The sequence below is a fragment of the Spermophilus citellus genome, assembly GCF_964194105.1.
Source record: "Spermophilus citellus genome assembly, chromosome: 11".
Classification (NCBI taxonomy): Eukaryota; Metazoa; Chordata; class Mammalia; order Rodentia; family Sciuridae; genus Spermophilus; species Spermophilus citellus.
This window is the reverse complement of record NC_138192.1, coordinates 90,547,286-90,568,906: the sequence shown is the minus strand read 5'-3', so window position 1 is coordinate 90,568,906 and position 21,621 is coordinate 90,547,286. Positions and strand designations below refer to the sequence as shown.

Genomic DNA, 21,621 nt, shown 5'->3' with positions numbered 1-21,621 from the left:
ACAAAATACAATATGCTGTATAAAGAACAATAATTGTGTGTACATATTTATTATTTTAAAATGTCTCCTTGGTCTGATGGTATTTATTCAATAGCTATTTTTTACCAGTGAGAAGCTATCCCTGCCACAAAACATTTTCTGTTTTTATTTCCATCAATCTGTGATAACATGACAGGTTCCACACACACTAGGCATTAATTAAAGGAGTTTCCTTACCTTTAGTTTCCTTACAGCATCTCTCACAACTTCTGTTCCTTTTGGCTGCTCCACTTCTGTGCTGCCAAGAAACTGAAAATGGTCATTTGTGAGAACACGTGCTATTCCATGTCATTTATCACCAGGACACTGTGAACTACAGCACTGCACAACTGAATGGTTTCATAGAATGCAAACTTAAGTCCTAATTAAGTAGAAGAACCATCAATTAATTTCTACTATTTTCAAAACATATGGAAACATAAATATATTACTTGAGCATTTGTAATTCCTATTATTCAGACTTTAATAAAAAAAAGACTTTTCTTACATATTTCATTTTCAAATGATTACTAGAAAGAAAGCAAACTCATGATTGGGTCCAAAGGAATACAGTTGATCTCGACATTAAAAATTTAGTAAGTATTAACAATTAAAAATTTTCTAAAAATTCAAAGCACATAAATATTTTTATTTGTTACTACAGCTAAACTTTGATATATTTCAGATTATAATTTCACTATATTTTTCCTTGTTTTCCAACCATGAAACTCATACAGCATGTAGTGTTTAAAAGAAAAAAGTTTTTAAAGTCCAACATATATTATTCAGTAAGCTATATCTGGGTTTGACTTTTAAAAAGCACACAATTTATAATTTAACTGTTTCAAAATGACCCTGAAGGCAATCACTGAGAGTGTTAGGTTAAATTTAATGAGTCTCCAAAAAGAAAAGGTTTCCTAATAATTATCATATTTTGATAAAAATCTCTACCCTGGAGAGAATTAGGTCCTCCTACATGGAGTCCATCATCATAAGATGCCCCAGACCAATCAGATGAAATATGCAAGTTTTATTCTAGAAAATATTTCTATGAAATTGCACATAATTATTAAATTCATGAAGTATATAGTTTCCCAAAGGCTGGTTTCCCTCTTGTCACATACCACCAACTAAAACACCATTGCCATCACGAATCTACCACTGCTCATATGTGTGCACCCGATTTCCATTAAGTGACTGAGGGGATGGATAAGTGGGCATTTCCAAAGTTGAAGGAAATGATAAAGTCACAGTATTTCTCATTCTTCCCTCCACTCTTGAAAAAAATAGAAAATTCATTAAGAGTCTCAGTTTTTTGAAATGAGCGTTCTGTGTTACCCAGGAAGCAAGTTAAAAAGTAAAAATACAGATTTTTTGGACAAATAATCCACAAATTTTAGGGTAGCACTAGGAACTTATTTATCTAAAAGCATTGTAATTGATGGCTTGGGCTGAAATCTGTTAGGCAAAATTTGAAATCAGCGAACAGATTATGAGGATAGTTGAAAGTAGATAAAAAGGGTAAGTTGAAAATACATATGATTGCTGTTCCTGAGAACCTAAGCTGGGTTGCCCTGAGGCAAAGTGAAGTCCTGCTTCTTAGGTTCTATAAGGTACAAAGTTTCTTTTTCTAATAAGCTCAGATTCTACCAAACAAATGCTACTGGGGCTTAGGTAAGATATGTCAGGCCCTGTGACCCACTGTGACCTAAAGATGTTGGTGGACCAGGCATATATAAAATACCAAAATGAATGAGAAATACTCACCTTAAAAGGAATTGAAAACCTGTCCCCTCTCACCAGTGAGTCTGCTCATTTCCTGTGTTTTTTTTATAAGTGTTTTCAACTCTGGCTTCAAGACAGATTCACAGGAGGAGATTTAAACTATTATCAATGCCTACAAGTCTGATTCAGCAGATAACATCTGTATGTTTTCCAGCTCCCAAGGTGATTTTAATGTGCGGACAGTTTGAAAAGCAAGGATAAAGGGTTCAAGTTACAGAGGAGGATGTAAGGCAAGAGGAGCTATTTAGCTGAGAGGAAATCCATGAGGTAGACTCTTCTCTACTTCTCTGAATTGATCAAAGCACTGAAAGACAAGTAGCTCCATCCTCAGCCCTTATTATTAGTTATTTTGAGATAGGGTCTTGCTAAGTTGTTGAGACTGTCCTTGAATTTGCCATCCTCCTGTCTCAGCTCTCAAGTAGGTGGAATTACAGGTGTGTGCCACACTGAGCAAAAGCATATTCTTTATGGATAAATTATACGTGTACTGAAGAAGAAAGGATCTGAAGTATTAGTGACAGTCTATAAGAGTAACTGGAAATATCTTTGGAAAAAGATTCATACTTTGGCAGAAATGTTGAGTCATTAAGTATTATATGAAAATAGGATCACATGGGAAAATTATGGAAGAACTCCAAGGATGTTCTAAATTAATCTACCTCTAGGAGTGCTCTAGGAAATTTTTAATATATTTTTTTCACACTGGCTTTAATTAAACCAACTAAGAAATAAAACAGTGGTAGAAGCCTTGAATGATGGTAGAGTTAAACTAAAAGACACTTTAATATGAACTTGCTACTTGACCCAGCTTTTTCTTATATAATTAGTAAATAATTTTAAAATTGAAAAAAAATAGTCTACCCTTTATATTTCTTGCATATTTTTAAATTATAAAAGTCATAATTATTCTTTCTCAGTAAACAACTCATATTTACATGCATCTAATTTCTATATAAAATATTTATAAAACTTAAATATGATGTATCTGTGCTAGAATGAGCTCTAGGCTCAGAATCTGAAGACATTAGAAAATTACTTAATCTCTGTCTTATGACTCTTTTGAAAAATACAGATAATAATACACTTCTCATAAAATCATTTCAAAGAGCAACTGCAATAAGAAAAGGAAACACACTGTAAACAGTGACATGTTTTATAATTATGAGGAATTACCATTCCTTTATTTAATGATGGTCTGGGGAAGACACAAAGGTTTAATGGACACAGTTGTGTCTGCTCAGCTTTTCTGGGATCAGTGTCATCAGCTCACGGCCCCCTCCTCCAGCTTGCCTGTGCTTTGCCAGTACTGACTCACGTGCAAGCCCTTCAGAGTGTTCTAGTTAGACAATGAAGTCCGCTTGCCAGTACTGAGAGCTAGAAGCACCTGGGAGATTTTTGCACTGCATCTTCCTCCCATATCATCACATTCCTTAGCCAACCTCTGACTTAGTCAGGGGTAGAAAAACCTTCCTCCTTTGCCTGGAGGCATAAAGGTGTCATGCAGAGCTTCCCTGGGACTCAGGATGAGTAAGCTTCCCCCATGCATACTCTTCTGTGCTATCCTGCTTAGGTTCCTCTGTCTTTCCTGATTCTGTATTGATTTCACTGGGAGCACTCTCTTCACAAAGCACAGACACCTAAATCTTTAATTTGGGGTCAAATTCTGGGGCTTCCAGCCACTGGTTAAATGTTTTAAATGCTTAAATTTCAGAAACATACCACCTTGTACACAATGCCACAAACAACTAAAATTTACTGTCCTAAGTGCTACTGAAGGCTTGTACAAAGCACACAGGTGGGACTGAAGACTGTTTTTCATCATTTCTACTCTGCATGGTGCCTGAATGGTGGAGGGAAAAAACTGAACTGAATCATACCAGGGCCAATGAATTCAGCCACCCCTTCTCCATAGAAGAGGTGTCAACTAAACCAGGCCAGGGGAACTTGCAGACTGCACCATGCTAGGCATGGCTGAGAGATGAAATGAGGTGCCTACCATGTTAGGCAGAAGTGCATATGCTGTGTGGATCACCTGACTCTCTTCCTTTGCCCGTGTTTTAGGATACCAGGTGTCAGTCTTATAAGTCTCTAGGGAGGAGAATTCTTCCTTAGTGAAAGTGGCCCAAGAAAAATAACACAACCTATGCTGACAGCTGAGGTTCCTACGTGGAATAGATGGGTCACCTGATCAATCACCAGCTGACAATCCCTGCCCAAGCACATGTCACTCAAGTTGGCTTTTGAAGGTCTCAGTCTTAAATAGAAAGCACAGCAAGTATGTGAATATATTTTAGAAAACCCTCTCCCCTGAAGAACTGCTAAGAAAACAAACAAGAGCAAAAAGAATGAGAAAGAAGGAAAAAGAAGTCAGAGAAGAAAACAAGATTGTTAAAACTCTAAAATCAATAAATGTATTGAATTCATGATAAAAGGAAATAAGACACTCAGAAAAGCAGCATTCAGAGAACAAAAGAGAGACCATAGAAATTAAAAATGTGACTTAAATGATTTTTAAAAGTAGTAAGAAAACTGTAAGATAAAGTTGAAGAAGTTCATCAAGAAATAATTATTGGATGCTTACTATTTTTTCAAGTAATATCCTGGGAGTTGAGACTATAGCAGAGAAGAAACCAGAGTAAACTCCCTGACTGTGAGACTTACATGTTAGTGGGGGCAGAAGAACAACAAATGAGATCATATAAATAAGTAAATGGTATGGTGCTCTAGAAGTACTCTGGAAAGAGGGCAAAATGAAGGGGCTGAAGCTCAAAGCAAGTGGGTGTGTCTGTGGGTCTGGTGCCTGCTGTGCCATTTTAGAAGATTGGAGGAGACCTCCCTGACAGGGTCAAACAATCCAACTAGAAAGGGTGAAATCCAGCTAGAAATTTGAGTAAGGCAGAGACGGAAAAAGGAATAAAAGTATGAAAGTCAGATATTGATATGGAAGAGAAAATGAAACACAGATGCTACTGCATCAGAAACTCTGATTCTACTTGCATCTATGGAATTCAGAAACTGAATTCTACTCAATCAGAAACTCAGGAGCTGGGCCCCAGAAAACAGTTTCAATGTGCCCCAGGTGATCCTCATGTATGCTTAAATTTGAGAACCACTGTCGAAGGAAATCCAACATCAAATTATACAGATTTCTAGAAAGAGAACTGAAAAACCTGAGGAAGAAAATTCCCAGCTTTCCAAGAATCAAATCTATGCATTCCAGATTAAAGAATGCTTACATCAGATTAAAGAATGGTTACACTTCTATGTAAAAATACATAGAAACACAAACAGGCTCATCATCAATACACTGGGGATAAAGATCAGAAAATTCCAGAGAGAAACAACACGTATAAATGACAGCAGACTTCTTCAGGACAGCAACAGTGGAAGAAAAATGACTGAATTCTGAAGAAGAAAAAATGATTTGAGCCAAATTTTGAGTCTATGAGGAAAAAAACCAAACTCATACTGATAGGTGCATGGGCACAAAATTCTGCCCTCCTATGCCCCAGAACTCAGTAACAAAAAAATGGACTAAAATAAAACACAGAGAAAATGGAACCCAGGAAATGGGAGAGATGACAGGAGAGTGTTGATAGCCACTGCAAATATGACAGATCAAAGCACAGCAGTCAGCAGGTTATCCAGAAACAAAGAACCAAATGACATAAGTAAAAGGAAAGCAAAAAGCATCTGCTTCAGTGAGACTTGGGAAAGGACCTGGGAATTTTTTTTTTAATATTGTTTTCTTTTTTGATATAAGTCCTAGAGAAATATTTGTTTAAAATGAACATAAGTTACAATGATGAAGCAAAAAATAAATTAAGTGCCCAAATGACATTGTGCTAATTTTGCATGTATTCATCTATTCCTTAAGAATATGAGTATTTCCTGGTATGGTGGTGCATACCTGTAATCCCAGCTCTTCCAGAAGCTAAGACAAGAGAATCACAAGTTCAAGGACAGCCTGTATAACTTATGAAGACCTATTTCAAAATGAAAAATTAAAAGACCTGGGAATCAATCTCCAGTAACCCCCCCCCCACACACACACACAGTATTTACTACCAGAGAAGCATTTACTAAGTTCTAAGTGGAAAAATATTCCTATTTTCATGAAGTATACATACTAGTGAATATTTGTGTGTGTTTGTATGTCTATACTATGTCTCTGTTTACGTCTAGATCATAGACACATGTTTTACATCTTAGATGGCGGAAGTAAAATAATACAAAAAATGACAGGCAGACTGGGCAAGTATGGATATTTAAGACAGAGGTAAATAGGAAAGTCCTCTGTAAAAATGTGTCATTTGGGGGCTGAGGTTGTGGCCTAGTGGCAGAGCACTTGCCTCGCACATATGAGGCACTGAGTTCGATCCTTAGCACTGCATAAAAATAATCAAATAAAGATATTGTGTCCATCTATAACTAACTAACTAAATAAATAAATGTGTCATTTTAATTGAGACCTAAAAGAAAGGAAAAAGTGAAACTCAAACTCAAGCATATTGATATTAAATGCTTCTGACATGTTAACTAAAGACATAGACTCAGGAACTATGCATACAATGCTGAAGTTTAGGGATGAGATCTGCGTAGAAAGATGGGGGTTAAGGGAACCCACTGAGATCTCAATGGGAGGCTGAGAGACTGAGAAGAGCACAAAAATTATGGATCCCCAGGTAGTTTCCAGGCCCAGGCCAGAAAGGAATGTTGCTTTAAGGGGAATGAAAGCAGTACTCAGGCAAATGGCCAAGCGGATTAGAAAGCGAAATCATTAATACTGCTAATTAGAGTTGTCAGACTCAGCAAATAAAATTCTAATAGGACACTGCTGGTGGGAATGCAAAATGGTACTTCCAATGTAACCATCCAATGATAGCATTAGGTAAACTTATGAAAGCAAATAAAATGTCTTCTGTTACTAATATTACTTATTCATTTATTAATCTGGCATTATTATGCTTATATATGTCTAGCTATAGTATGTGTCTGTGTCTATACATATTGAACTTTAGCTACTAATTGAGTTATTAGAAGGGTTGAGATTAAAATACTAGACATGACCATCAAACAACATGGACAGATAGGGAAGACATAAAATATCAGAGACACATTTAGAATATTAGACTAAAAAACTAAGATGATAGCATTACTTTCCTAAAACTGTTGTATTATTTATCTATATTGGAATTTATGACAATATGGCATATATTTCCCCCAATTTTTCAGAATCTAAAATGCCTTTAAAAATATTCTATAAAGAGTTTGATAAATAAAAAATATCTGATGCTATAGACCTGATTTCATATTCTGTACAAGTACTATAACCCATGCATCTCTCTGCTCGGATGGAACACTATTGTCTAGGCAGGTGTACTCAAAATAGTCATTTTATAGGCTGCAGTCTGTCTGTTGAAATTGTAAGTATAAAAATGTCATAATTTTTCTCTCATTTACAAAGTATTTACCTTAAGGCCTCTTAAGTTAAAAATGCTATTAATATGATAAGTTTGATTAATATATACATTATGGAAGTATACTGGGGATTGAACTCAGGGGTACTCAACTGCTGAGCCACATCCCCAGCCCTATTTTGTATTTTTTTTTTTTTTTTCAATTTAGAGGCAGGATCTCAATGAGTTGCTTAGCACCTCACTTTAGCCGAGGCTGGCTTTAATTAATATTTTTCCAAATTCTCACAATTATTTTTCAATTAATTGAAATACAGACTCCTCTTTTAAAGTAATGACTGTGATATCTATAATTAGTTCCTTCCATTTTTTTTCTGTATTGAATTATGACCACCACAGAATTTTCACAAAAGAATGTGGAAGTTGGGCTGGGGATGTGGCTCAAGCGGTAGCGCGCTCGCCTGGCATGCGTGCGGCCCGGGTTCGATCCTCAGCACCACATACCAACAAAAGATGTTGTGTCTGCCGAGAACTAAAAAATAAATATTAAAAATTCTCTCTCTTTCTCTCTCTCCTCTCTCACTCTCTCTCTCTAAAAAAAAAAAAGAATGTGGAAGTTTGAGAATCCTACTCTCATTTGTAAATATTATTAAAATGGACTTTTTCTTTTTTCCAATTTAAAGGCTGAATTGTTTATGACTCACTTTTATGCCAGTAGAGAGCAGTGTTGGACATCATTTGGATTTAATAATGTCTGCTCTTTCTCAAATGCTTTAGGATCACTCTATCATTAATGTAGAATTTTTTAAAAATGAAAAAACTAACAAATAACTAAAGAGTTACCGAGTCTAATGGTTAGGACACTATTTAACATAAGAAGGAGCTAATTTATAACAGAAATATAAGAAATACTCATTTATATTAAATTCAAAATATGCCATTTTTATATATTTGTATATAATGTTCCTTACACAGTTACTTTAAAATATAAAGAGAAAATAATTCCTACTTTTTAAAACATCAAAGATTTAACTAATCTAATTTCAAGATTTAAAAATGATAAATTATTGGTTGTTAACCAATGATGTACAAATTAGAAAAAAAAAACATACATGTGTGTGTGTGTATCTTTGTAAACATTACAGAACCTCAAATATAATGCGACAAATTTTTTGAGTCAATTTGATACTGTATATGTAAAAAAAAATTAAGAAAAATTAAACTTTTTAGCTACTTAACTGTACCTAATAGAAAAGTCATTCAGGAGTAAGACAATTTAATTTTATAGTCTTTATTTGGTTGAATTGCCATCTCACAGCGCCAAGTCCCACAGGAAATGTCATTTTGAAAAGCACATCATAAAACTTGATTGCTAATGTTTGATCAGAATCAATAACATTTAAACCTATTACCTGATCACCAAAAATATATTCCTGAAAAAAAAATTAAAATCATTAAATTAGAGAAAAGGTTATATGCTTTAAATACTCTAAATGTTGCCCTTTAAAGGAGCACCAGGAAATTTTGATAGAGAATTTTTAAAGATTATGGTTACTATTAAAAAATTCACAACATTTATTTATGTTTTGATTTTATATTTCTCAACTTATTGAAACAATTTGCTATTAAATATACTATTTTTATATGGATGTAGTGTGTATTATTTTAGTAGCCTCTTACATTTAAAATAAGATTACTAAATAAATAAAAAAATAAGATGGCTAAATTTAAGCCCAAACAAACCTACTTGCTATAAATAAGAACCTGTGCTCATTGCACAAGGGACTCCCAAGCTGAATTTGTATTACATGTCAGTAAGAAGCAAGTTTTTGTCCTGTCTCTGGAGGCCCGTCCAGAGTCCAACATCCTTCACATCCAAGAAGTGAAAAAGGTGGAGTGAAGAACAGGGAATTCTCCTGTATTTTTATAAATAGAAGCGTTATAAAAATAAGTAAGCACCAACTTGTATAGAAAACCAAAAGCATGAGCTTTGAAGCCACAGCCTATTTCCTCCTTAGAGAGCCACGTGATTGTAACATGGACTTTGGAGCTCTTCTCAGTCACTTTCCGTTATTTTTTAGGTATAAAATGAGGATCATGGAAGTGAAGTGACTTTCCAAGGTCACAGAGCTTGTTAGTGGCAGGCTAGAGCTACAAAGTCAGCTCTCCTGATCTGGGGCACATACTTTTTATGTTTCTATCTGAAATACAACAAAATAGATTGAAAAGTATATTACATATGTGACCATTAGTCAGAATTATATAACTTTCTATGCCATGTCCATTGGGCTAAGAAAAATTTGTTATAAATTCTTCTTATTGTGAGATCTACTCAAAATCTGAGTCAAAATAATATTTGGTCTGCTCTTCAGTCAGATAACCTGAGTTTTCATTTACTAATTCCACTATTTATCTACCAACTTATCATTTCTTCAGTTTTCTCATTAGTGAAATGTGGAACACAGTGTGGTGAAATTAAATGAGAAAGTACAAGTGACTAAAATAGAGTGAATATTTAATGAATTCATCTTTATAAATTAAAATGAAAAAATAAAATAGTTTTAACAGGTAAAGAAAAAGAGCCAAGCCCTTACAATGAACTGTGAAGTAAGCAAGAAAAAAAAAATGAAAAAGAAGAAAAAGAAAATTGCTATTTTAAGCTCCTAGATTTGATTTTTGACTCTTGCGGAAGTTAGAATCATTATCAACCTAAGTATATATTTTTCTAAAAACTGTATTGGCTCCTTTTAAATGTTCATTCTTCTGCATTCTCATTGCAATTTACTTGCAATTCACATTACAATTTAATCAAGTTTATATATAATGTGAGACAAGTGGATCTATACTTACTGATACCTCTATTTGTGAATGTCTTTGTATAAGTGTTTATTCTGTTTCTTAGAGAGGTTGAGTACATTTCTTGTTAAATATATTCTTAGAAGTTGCATTATAGATTTTGGTAAATAGGATAGTTTTAAATCCCTTTTAAAACAAATAATAAATATTGCTACTCTAATAAATATTTACCCAGTTTCTAGAGAGTTTACCTTTTTTGTTTGTTAAGCATACTGACATATAATTATCAATAAAAGGAAATGCATTTCCTTTTCTTTTCCAATATTGTTATCAATTATTTATTTTATCTTATTGTATTGGTTATAAAACAATGTTGAATAACAGTGATAATAAGGATTCATATCTCATTCTTAATTTCCACTGAACTTAAGTTTTTGATACTATAATACATTGTTCAACTTTAAGTAAGTTTCCATAAAGTAATCTTCCCAAATCTGCTTGTGTTATAAATTCCAAATATACTTATTTGGATGAAACCCTAAAATTTCAAGTAACTTCTCCACTCTCTTGAGCTGAATTTATGCCTATTTTTCCCCTTCTGAAAAAAAAATATATTTTTAAAATACTGCAGTACACCTCCTATTGCTGGGGACATGATTCCTAGTACTTGCACTCCAAACACTATTTTTTTTAAATTGATTTTTTTAAAAAAATAAATGAGAGTGAAATGCATTACAATTCTTATTACACATATACAGTACAGAACAATTTTCCATTGTGCTCAATCTAAAAATCTCTGGTTGTATATAAAGTATGTTGACACCAATTTGTGTCTTCATACATGTACTATCACATACATGTACTATCACATTCCACCATCCTTGTTAATCCCCTACCCCCCTTCCTTTCCCTCCCACTACTCTGCCCTATCTAGAATTCATCTAATCCTCCCATGCTCCCCCTCCTTATCCCACTGTAAATCAGCCTCCTTATATCAGAGAAAACATTCAGCATTTGTTTTTTGGGATTGGCTAACTCTGGGAATGGAACCACCATTTGACCCTGCTATCCCTCTGCTTGTTCTATATCCAAAAGACTTAAAAACAACATACTACAAGGACACAACCACATCAATGTTTGTAGCAGCACGATTCACAATAGCTAACTGTGGAGCCAACCTAAATACCTTTCAGTGAATGAACAGATAAAAAAAAAATGTGGCATATATACACAATCGAATTTTACTCAGCAATAAAAAAGAACAAAATCATGGCATTTTCAGGTAAATGAATGGCGTTGGAAAAGAATGCTAAGTAAAATAATATTTTATTATTATCATTATCACTATTATTCTCAATATGATTTCTGTATCCTAATCCAAATATATTTCTTGTGCATCATCGAGTGTCAGATACTGGTTTAAACACTAAGGGAACAGCAGTCAATGAAACAGACCCAAGTCCCTGACCTACTAATGCTGCTTTAGCTACACTCTCATCTTCAATGTCAAGAGAGGTACCTGATTTTTCTCACAGATTTTATCTCTCCACTCTACCTAAAGCCATTTTATTTGAGAACAATCCAAATAGAAAATAGACTATAACAAAAAAGCTTCCAAATACACATAGTTGTCAGAGCAGAGGTTTCTGGCTATGAGTGATAGTTGTTTGTTTTGAAATCTTAAGCCATTTTGAAGAACACCTTATCTTAAGCTACAAGTAGATTTTCTCTTTCATACTTGAATTTCATAGAAAATGAGTGATCCTATTATGGGACTTTATACTACTCAGACTGCTGTCCTCATTTCTTTAGAAAGGGAGGAAAATCTGCTTCACAGATCTTCATAGGCTGTGCATACTGCCTTTGAATAAAAAAAATGAATCTGGGATAATGAGACATCTGAAATATAGTTTTATTGATTTCCAATAGATTTTCGGTCAATAATGAGTCTGGCCTGATGGATTCTGCAAAGCATTGGTTTGGGTATAACTCCTATTAGTGTGGTATGGTGGTTAAAGCAATGAAGACTAGATCCTGCCTCCCCCAGGTTTAGAGATGCAGACCCAATCAAGGAAAGGCAAAATAAGCAAATAAAAACCCCTTTGAGCCAGAACAGATTGACATAGCTTAATTGTTATCGACTATGAATGTACCATTCTACTCCCTTCCATCAGGTAGCCCCAGCCCTAGAGGCACTACAGAGAGCAGGCTCTGCACCAGAATAGGCCTTCTTTTATTCAGCAGTTGTTTATAGAAAACTTGCTATGTGCCAGGCACTTTCCCAGGTAGTTGGATATAGTTATAGATAGAAAATTCAAAGATTCCAGTTGATATGGCCTGGTAGAAAAATGTGAAAAGAGGCTTTAAGGTCATAATCATATGGACTCGAAGTTTGAATTTTGGTTCTGCCACTTGTTGGGCTAATGAATGTTAAGATGCCTGAGTAGCAGTTTACTCTTTGGTAAAATGTAGGTAAGTACAATCAGATTTATAGGTGGGTTATGCATAAATTTGCACAGGCAAAGTTCCTGCTGACATATAGTAGGCATTCAATAACTATTTGTTTCCAAAAACAAATGCTTCCAATAAAGTGCCCTGATATGCATTATTTGGTTCTAGAACATAGAGTGATGCTGGAATATCAGGGTTTATGGTTTCATTTTTTTTCAGCAAAGGTAAGTTTTTTTCTTATTATTTTAGAGTCAACATAATTCTATGGATAGGGCTTAAAGGAATCAATAAATCTGCTAGGAAACTAACTCTGGTGCATGAAATGACAGATGGGGAACAAAAGAGTGAAGCAGATATGTGGTGACCTAGCAATGTTTACAGTGGAGCAGAGGAGGAGTGGAACACTTTGATTTTGCATAACTGATTAGATCCATCATCCTTTAATGAGTGGGCCTTGTATTCAGGTGCAGATATGAGGCAGAATGCTGTTCTATGCCAGCAGCTAATAGCTTAATTCTTTCTTCCCCATTTGTAAAAGTGAGCAACTATACTACTTCCACTATCACAATTAATATTCTTTTTACAGTTAGGCCAATTTTGTATGCTTTTAAATTTAATTTGGTAATTTTACTTATGTTCTTAAGTCCACACTTTTTCTTTTTGAAGACAATTTTATTTAGTTTTTCCCCCCAACACTCAAAGGCAATTATCACTAATTAGCACTACTTAGTCTTCACTGTAATGTTTAATCATTTTTGTTTGAACCCTACTACACGTAGATCTCATTTGATTTTTCCTTGGCCTTTACAAAAATCAATGATAGCATTTTCCAGGGCAGCTCCTGAGAGTATTTTTCAGCTGCCCTTTGAAAGTTCTAATTCCAGTATTAACATAGACCTTTATGTTTTTATTGGAACACTTCTAAAAATTTAATAACCTGATTAGTGACTAAAATTCCAAATTACATAAGAACTTCCCTTTTTACATACAGAACTGTATTTCAGAATATTATTCTCAAAAAATTAGACCTTCCTATCTCCTATGATACATTTGATTAACACATCAAATATTCAAGCTTGCTGCTTCCAGAGTACAGAACTGGATTTCGAGATGAGCCTTAACTCTGCATTTCCATTTATGAACCATGCACTTAATAGTTACATAAGAATAATGATTAATGAAGTAGGCACTTCCATTTATTAATATGTCTGAAGTTTAGAGTAAGCCACTTATTCTAAACCTATTTTTAATTTAAGAATTTTGTGACATGCCATTTCAATTCCTTGCCCATCAGGCTTAAAACAAAATACAGGCGCTGGGGTTGTGGTTCAGGGGTAGAGCGCTTGCCTAGCATGTGTGGGGCACTGGGTTTGATCCTCAGCACCACATAAATATAAAATAAAGATACTGTGTACACCTATAACTAAAAAATATTTTTAAAAATACATTTAGTGACTCAATTCTGAGATTAATTGGATTGTTTTCATTTAAAAGTGATAAATTTCTGCCTGGGGCAGTAGATCAGTGGTAGACTGCTGGCCAAGCCTGAGTGAGGGCTGAGGCTTGATCCCCACTACCACACACAATCTCTCTCTCTCTCTCTCTCTCTCTCTCTCTCACACACACACACACACACACACACACAAGTAATAAAAACTATTAAAAGTGTGGTCAAGCATATGATAGCAATAGAATCATGACATATATTTGCATCTCATTTTAGGGCCAATCTAGTATAAATTTCCAAATTACATGTGATCAAAGGACGGAAGAGAAAGGGAAAGAACTAGTAAGAAGATTGAGCAAATTATATGTTACATTTTAAATTCAATTTAATAATTTTATTTATTTTTTAAGTCGATAGTTTTTCTTTTTGAAGACCATTTTATTTGGGTGTTTCCCAATACTAAAAGGCTCTTATCACTAATTAGCACTATGTAGTCTTCACTGTAATGCTTAATCATTTTTGTTTGTACTCCACCATATGTAGATCTTATTTATCTTGGCCTTTACAAAAATCAGTGATTTTGAAAGAAACAATGATAGCATAATGAATCCCACTATTATGTATAATTATAAGGCATCAATAAAATAAAAATATATGTGACTATAGATGTTACAGATTCTACTTGCTGTACGTAAGAAACAAATGGTATTCTTTCTTTGCTCCACAAATGTATACTCTTTTATGAATATTCATGTTGAAACAGCTGCACAAATCCAAGATGCATGGCTCTGAAAAGTCCAAATAAGCTCCAGGGCAGAATTTTAGAGAATCTGAGAGATACTACCATTTTATCATGACTTGTTATCTGAAAGTTGACTGCCTTTCATATAGCAGACAGGTTGGGAAAAGGCCTAAGTCCTCCATGACATCACATTGGAGCCAGAAGGGCCCCAGTGACCAGAACCCCATCTGTCAAGCTGCCCTACAGAACTTCTGCTTGCAACATGCAGGATGGAGTGTAAATCCCTGGGCAGATGCTTAGGGCAAACACAGGGAGAGAGCAAGTATCTTTTTCTACTCTTAACCATCATGGCCTCTCCTCAGGAAGCAGGTTGAGTTTACTGCTGTAAAAAACACTTCCTGAAAGAGGCAGTTCAGGGTGTGGTTGGTTCTTCTTCACTTCAATTTAATGCTCAGATTTTTATTAGGATGGGGAATTTATCAATATATGACATAAACTATGTGTAATATATAAGCCCTATGCAAACATAGAAGTCAAGGGGCTTTCCTTTTGTTAATTGTTTTTAACCTCAAGATTGACTGTTTACTGAAAGACAAGGTCAAACTTCACTCTGCACAATGACAGAGTTTAGGGGAATCTATGGCATCACAGAGATTAAGATTGAATCTTCATTGTGTACGTGTATCTAATTACCATACTGTACCCTATAAATATGTACAAATATTATACTCAATCATAAAAAATAATATTTCCATAAATGGAAAGAGAAAAAATTCTGACTCTTGGTTTTGCTGTTACTAAAATGTTTTGGTGAATATAATTCGCATCTTTTAAGTCTGTAACTTTATAAAAGGCAGCAGTGAGACTTCTGAGGAATGCTTGAGGCAATGAGACAATACAGCTTAGCATGTGCTTAATATTTAGTAAATTAATATTTAAAATATTTCTATCCCTGGTTCAAGTGGGAGAATGAAAACTATTTTATAGATATAAGCCAAAGAGTCTTCTTAACTAAGTTGTTTCATCCTACATAATCCAGGTAGATTGTAGAAAACAAATGCAATCAGTTTCTGGCTTTTAGCTACTGTTTTGAAATTAGATAAATGCTAGTGAGAAAGAAAGGCTATTTTTCATGCTAGTTTTTCAAATGGTTTTCATGTTCCATTTTAATTCCAGGAATTTAATAAGTAAAAATCTGAAATTTAAAAAACACAATAAAACGTTTGCCTATATTACTAAATATACTCATGACACTGTAATTAAATTTAAAAAAAGGATGAGTGGATAAGTAGGGTACTATTTATCGAATGTCAAAAATTAAAAATCATAGGAAATATCTCTTTCAAACTATTAGACAGTAATTATACTACATATAATCTTTTCCCATAAATATTTCTTCTAAATTTAATAAAGTAAATAATTTGCTAGGTTACTATAACCATATCTGTTAAACTAAGTAGTACAAGTGAACTGTGTAGGTGTGGGATGATCTTACTAATAAGATCACATGGTTGGCCCACCACATGAGAAAAAAAGTTAGTGTGAGGTATCCACAGGGGCACGCTGTTTCAGTTACTACTAATTGGTGAAACTCTAAAATTTGTCCTGTTAAATTACCTTGTTTCAAAAAACATGTATCAATCAAATCATTTCAATGTCTCTAATTTATATATCTCTAGTTCAGTCGAGAATTTATTTATTAATTTTGTGGAAAGGCATTTAACATCTTGGTTATAAATGAAATATTGCAATAATAATAATTCCACTGCTAATTTCAAATAGCTCATCTTTACCCTATGGTTGAACAAAAACATAGGCCATAGAGGATGGATGGGGCATTGCCTCACAAAAGGATGTAATTCTGTATTATTAGGATATCACATATTTTATTATGCTTCTGTATATTATAATATGCACATTACACTCTATACATATAATGTTCTTCCTAGAATGGAATTATTTCAGGAAGAATGACAATGAACATGGAGTTAAAAATATAGAAAGAATAAATGAATTAGTGACTCCGTATTATAGATGACTTCAACAAGGACAGAAAAGGGATGTATTTTGATGATAAGGGACTCAGCGCTGGCAGATTTGGGGAGGAGGACAGTCAATTCACCTGCCATAGCAGGTGATACATAGAGAGGTGTGGGCAGAAACACCCACCCTCACTTTAGAAAAGCAACAGGGAATTTAGTGTCCTTCAGAGAACACTGATTTTCATGTGGTGCAAAAAGCAGCAGCAAGGTTCAGAAGAAAGATTGAAGACAAGAGGATTTCATGGATGACTTATCTTGGGTTAACAGGGGTTCAGGAACAGTCCTTGAAAGAAAAAATTTCGTTAATGAAACCAATCACCCTACTACATATCAAATGTATTTAAGGTGGCTTATAATGATTCAGAAAATAGAAGATTGAATAATTTGGGGACAATGAAGCAAGAAAAAAAGCCAAAATATAGAGTAGAAATAGTTGATAGTCAAAAGCCATGTTATCCTGTAAATTTGCTAGAGGTTATTCATAAACTAGGCTTTGACGTAATTCAGTAGCAGCATAAAGTAAGAAACAAAAACTGTATGATTCATTGTTGATGAAGCATTGTAAAAAGAAAAGCTGTTTCATATACATGATGGGGCTTTGATTTTCAGCTGGATTAATATGTGATTTCACTGGTAGAAGTGTTTGATAGTTCATTAAATTTCAAATAGCCTACTAGATATTTGCTTTATTTTCACAATAGCTATGAATATGAAAAACAGCTTCACAGTTATGATTGACTTTACTTCAACACCTCATCTTCTGTACTATCTTCAAGTACTCAGGAGAAATATCTATCAGAATCAATCCAAGAGAATGTATTAACCACTTTTGCTTTTACATTCTGTTCTGCAGTTGCTTGTCTAATATTTTTTTATGATTAACAGATCAATATTTAGTTTATTCCATTATGAAATAATTCTTGGATGTTAAGTGCATATCTGCTACTTAGGTCTCCAAAGTATCATTGGTAGCATTGCTTTTGAGATATTCTGTAGCACTGAATTAGGGGAGAGTGATTACAAGGGGAAAGATTCATTGGGCAGATTAAGATAAACATTTTAAAAAGAATTGTCTAGGCTTTATTTCAGTAAGTATATTTCAACATAAAACTAAATATGAAATTAGAATGTGAGATTAATTTCAATATGACTGTATTAATAAAGCTTTATATTATACAGTATTATCAAAATACATGATGGTTGCATTACTAAGGCAAGAATTCATGTGGCATTAGCAGTGTAATTGTGCTCTCACTCATTTGTAAGCAAGATTCAGCAAATAGTTTTACATGTAAAGTCCATGAGTCTTATTCACCTCTAGTTATATTTATTTATTTGTTTGTTTATTAGTTGCTCAAGAACATACAATGATCTTGACATATCATACATTTGATTCAAATGGGGTTTGAATTCTCATTTTTCCATGTGTACAGATTGCAGGATCACATTGATTATACAGCCACATATATACATACAGCAATACTAGTGTCTGTTATATTCTGCTCACATGGACCTTGGAAGCAAGCAGGGGTGGCCATACTCATATCAAATAAAATTGACTTCAAGACTAAGTTAATCAATAGGGATAAAGAAGGACACTATATACTGTTAAAGGGAACCATTCACCAACAAGACATAACAATCATCAATATAGATGCCCCAAACAATGGCGCTGCTATGTTCATAAAACAAACTCTCCTCAAGTTTAAGAGACAAATAGACCACAACAAAATAATTAAGGGTGACTTTAACACACCTCTAGTCATATTTATAAGAAAAGGAGACTTGTATGGTTAGAATATTGTGTTCCCTCCCTAATTTACTTTGAGACTTCATCCCCAAGGCAACAGTATCAAGAGATGGGGCCTAGAGGTGGTAATTAAACCATGCAACTCTTCCTTCAGGAATGCATGAATGCCCTTCTGACAGGGATTAGGGCACTAGCTAGTCCTTTATTGTCCTGACACTCCTTCATCTATTCAAAGACAAAGTTCATCCCTTCTAGAGGATACAATGTTCAAAGTGTCACCTTAGAAGCAGAGACCAGGCCCTCACCAGACACCAAATATGCCCACAACTTTATTACTTTCCAGCCTCCAGGACTGCAGATAAATAGATAGATAGATAGATAGACAGACAGACAGATAGATACAAAGATTTCTTTTCTTTACAAAGTACCCAGTCTCAGATTTTTTGTCATAGCTGCACTAATGGATTAAGACTGGGTTTTCTTAGAAAACTCTATGCAGTGTAACCTTTCAAAGCAGGGGTTTTTATCCTTATATCAGATAAAGCAGACTTCAAGCCAGAGTTCATCAGAAAGGACAAAGAAGGACATTCCATGCTGCTTAAGAGAATGATATGTCAACAAGACATAGCAATTGTAAATATTTATGCCCCAAACAATGGAATGTCTACATACATCAAACAAACCCTTCTCAAGTTCAAGAATCAAATAGACCACAACACAATAATACTGGATAGATCCTCCAAACAAACACTGGATAAGGAAGCTATAGAAATAAAACATATGTTTGATAATTTAGACTTAACAGACATATATAGAATATTTCATCCATCAATGACTGAATACACTTTCTTCTTGGTAGCACACAGATCCTTCTCTAATATGGACCATGTTATATAAGCAATCATAAATGTTGGCAAACAATTGTAATATACCTTAATATGTTTTTAGCATCTGTAGGGTTATTTTGATAGCTCCATTTCCATTGATATTAATTTTTGTGTTCTTGATTTTTTCTCGATTAGACTTGTTAGATTTTTGTCAACTTTTAGTTGTATTATTTATTTTCTATTTCATATATTTCTGCTTCTACTTATTCTTTCCTTCCTACTACTTAATTTGAAAAGTTCCTTTAAGAAGTAATGCCCTGGTAGCACTTTAAAATTCTCAGATTAAATTAAATTACTGCATATATTATAAATATTGTAGAAAGTATAAGGAAAGAGATGATTTTTAACATAAATTGATTTTCTCCTACTTGCCACACACTGTGAAAGTTGTTTTCAGATATAACATCCTATTGGAAGGAAATGAAAATCTCATAAAATGATCCATAAGTCTGTAGACTTAAGCAGACAATTTTCACTTTTAGTAAGATAATATCTCTTTCTACATAAATTCAAATTGTAAACATTACCTCAGAGGAAAAATGAATAATTGACTCTACTATATTCATATAGCACTAAAAAAAGCAGCATCTATATTAAAACTGAGTCCAGGATCAAAAAATGCACAATAAGTTTTCTAACACGTACAGATAATCTTTCCTTAAGAATTCTCACCAGTCAATCAAGATAAATTAAATACATATGGAAACCTCTTTCGATGGCCCTCAGGTGTAGCTTTCTCCCCTCTTCTTCCCTCTTCTCATTGGAACTGGCCCCGTTTTATCAGGTTCCCTTTCATTTTGCTAGCATCTCCAAGGAACCTGCACAAATCCTTCTTACCCTGCCATGGCTTTCCTATTTACTGTGAAGCTAACAGAATAAGTAGACCATCTTTCTGAAATCAGTACAGATGAGAAACCAATGTACTTTCTCAACAAAATAATGTTTTTAAGTCAAGAGATTTAAAATGTAGAAAATATGGCTCTGGAAATCCTGGTGTGCAGAAGAGAGAACACAAAGAATGAAGACTGGGAGAGGTAGATTGGGAGGGGAGGGGGAGTGGCCTGCCTGACTGATAACTTCTGGAGAGGCAGTGACAACAGGGCACTTGTTCTTGTCTGTTAATGGAAGCTTTCAGGAATAAATTGAAAAAAACTACTTATCAGAACAGTGGAGCTTATCAAGCAGTAAGATAGGACCATTCTTTCCTAATTGAACAGAATTGAGGGCTATCCAGTTATATGGGAAGAAAATTCAGGAAAACCAAGTGTCATCAATTTCCTTATTCCCCTTGAAATTTTTTCCACCTGTTTTAAGACTCGGAAGCATCTTTAACAGAAGACATTCTCATTCCACACAAAGGGTTTAGAATTCTCATACCTAGTGGCATGCTCTAATGACTAGAAACTCATGCTGTAAATGCTATCTACACTTGAGTACAATGAAGATTACCAATGGTCGAACTCTGGGATAGTCAGGTTCTCCCAAGTTCAATTTCCAATTGACATAGGTAAGTAAATATAGGGTTGTTCTAACTATAGTATTTACCTTATAGGATCACCATGAGAATAAGAAGAGAATATGCGCCTGACAAATTAAAAGCATCCAAAATGCTAATAGGATTATTATTAGTGCTGAAGTATAAGTTAAGTTTATGAATTAGCACAGACCAATGACCAGTCCTACCCTTACTCAACTTAGTAGAACATGGAACGTTTCAAGATATGAATTCAGGAAGCAGAAAATTGGAAAATACAAGGATATTCACTGAGACAGTTTGGATGAACAAATGGAGAAAGGAGGGGACTAGAAGGAGAAGCTTCTAGTTTTTGATACCATCAGAACTTACTCAGGGTGGACATTCAGAAAATCTTGATGGATGTGTCCATACTGTGCAAATGTATCCAAGAACAGTTTGCAAGAAGCATTTCCACGACATGGGAAAGTTATTCTTTATTTTAGAATAATCAACTTTATTTTGTCTTTTGTCCTCAAAGACATATTTGTCTAGTTGACACCAGTACAATGGATTATTCAATTCATGAAATTTTTTCTTATTCTCCTAAATCATCACCTTTGTACAACTTTGATGCTTATTAACACTGCCACAGCTGGAGTGCAGAAGCCAAGAGAATTAAAACTAACAGCCCTCATCTTTGCTGATTATTATTAGCTTCCTATGAAGATTGGTAGGGAACAGGCAGACACTATTGATTAATACAGGCTTTATCTGTGCATTTTATTATTTTTTTTGCTATTTGCATGCTCCAATGCAAAGAAAATAACCTT

The 21,621-nt window shown here is 34.2% G+C and overlaps 1 protein-coding gene across 7 annotated transcripts in view; it reads right to left on the bottom strand.

The window, feature by feature from the left end:
- GULP1 (GULP PTB domain containing engulfment adaptor 1) overlaps nucleotides 1-21,621 on the bottom strand; it is a 274,786-nt gene that overhangs the window by 55,332 nt on the left and 197,833 nt on the right. For all 7 annotated transcript variants that reach the window (XM_081260913.1, XM_081260909.1, XM_081260907.1 and 4 more), the window contains exon 5: nucleotides 217-288. In XM_081260913.1, the coding sequence (XP_081117039.1) occupies nucleotides 217-288 (72 nt within the window). The remainder of the gene's footprint in view (nucleotides 1-216; nucleotides 289-21,621) is intronic.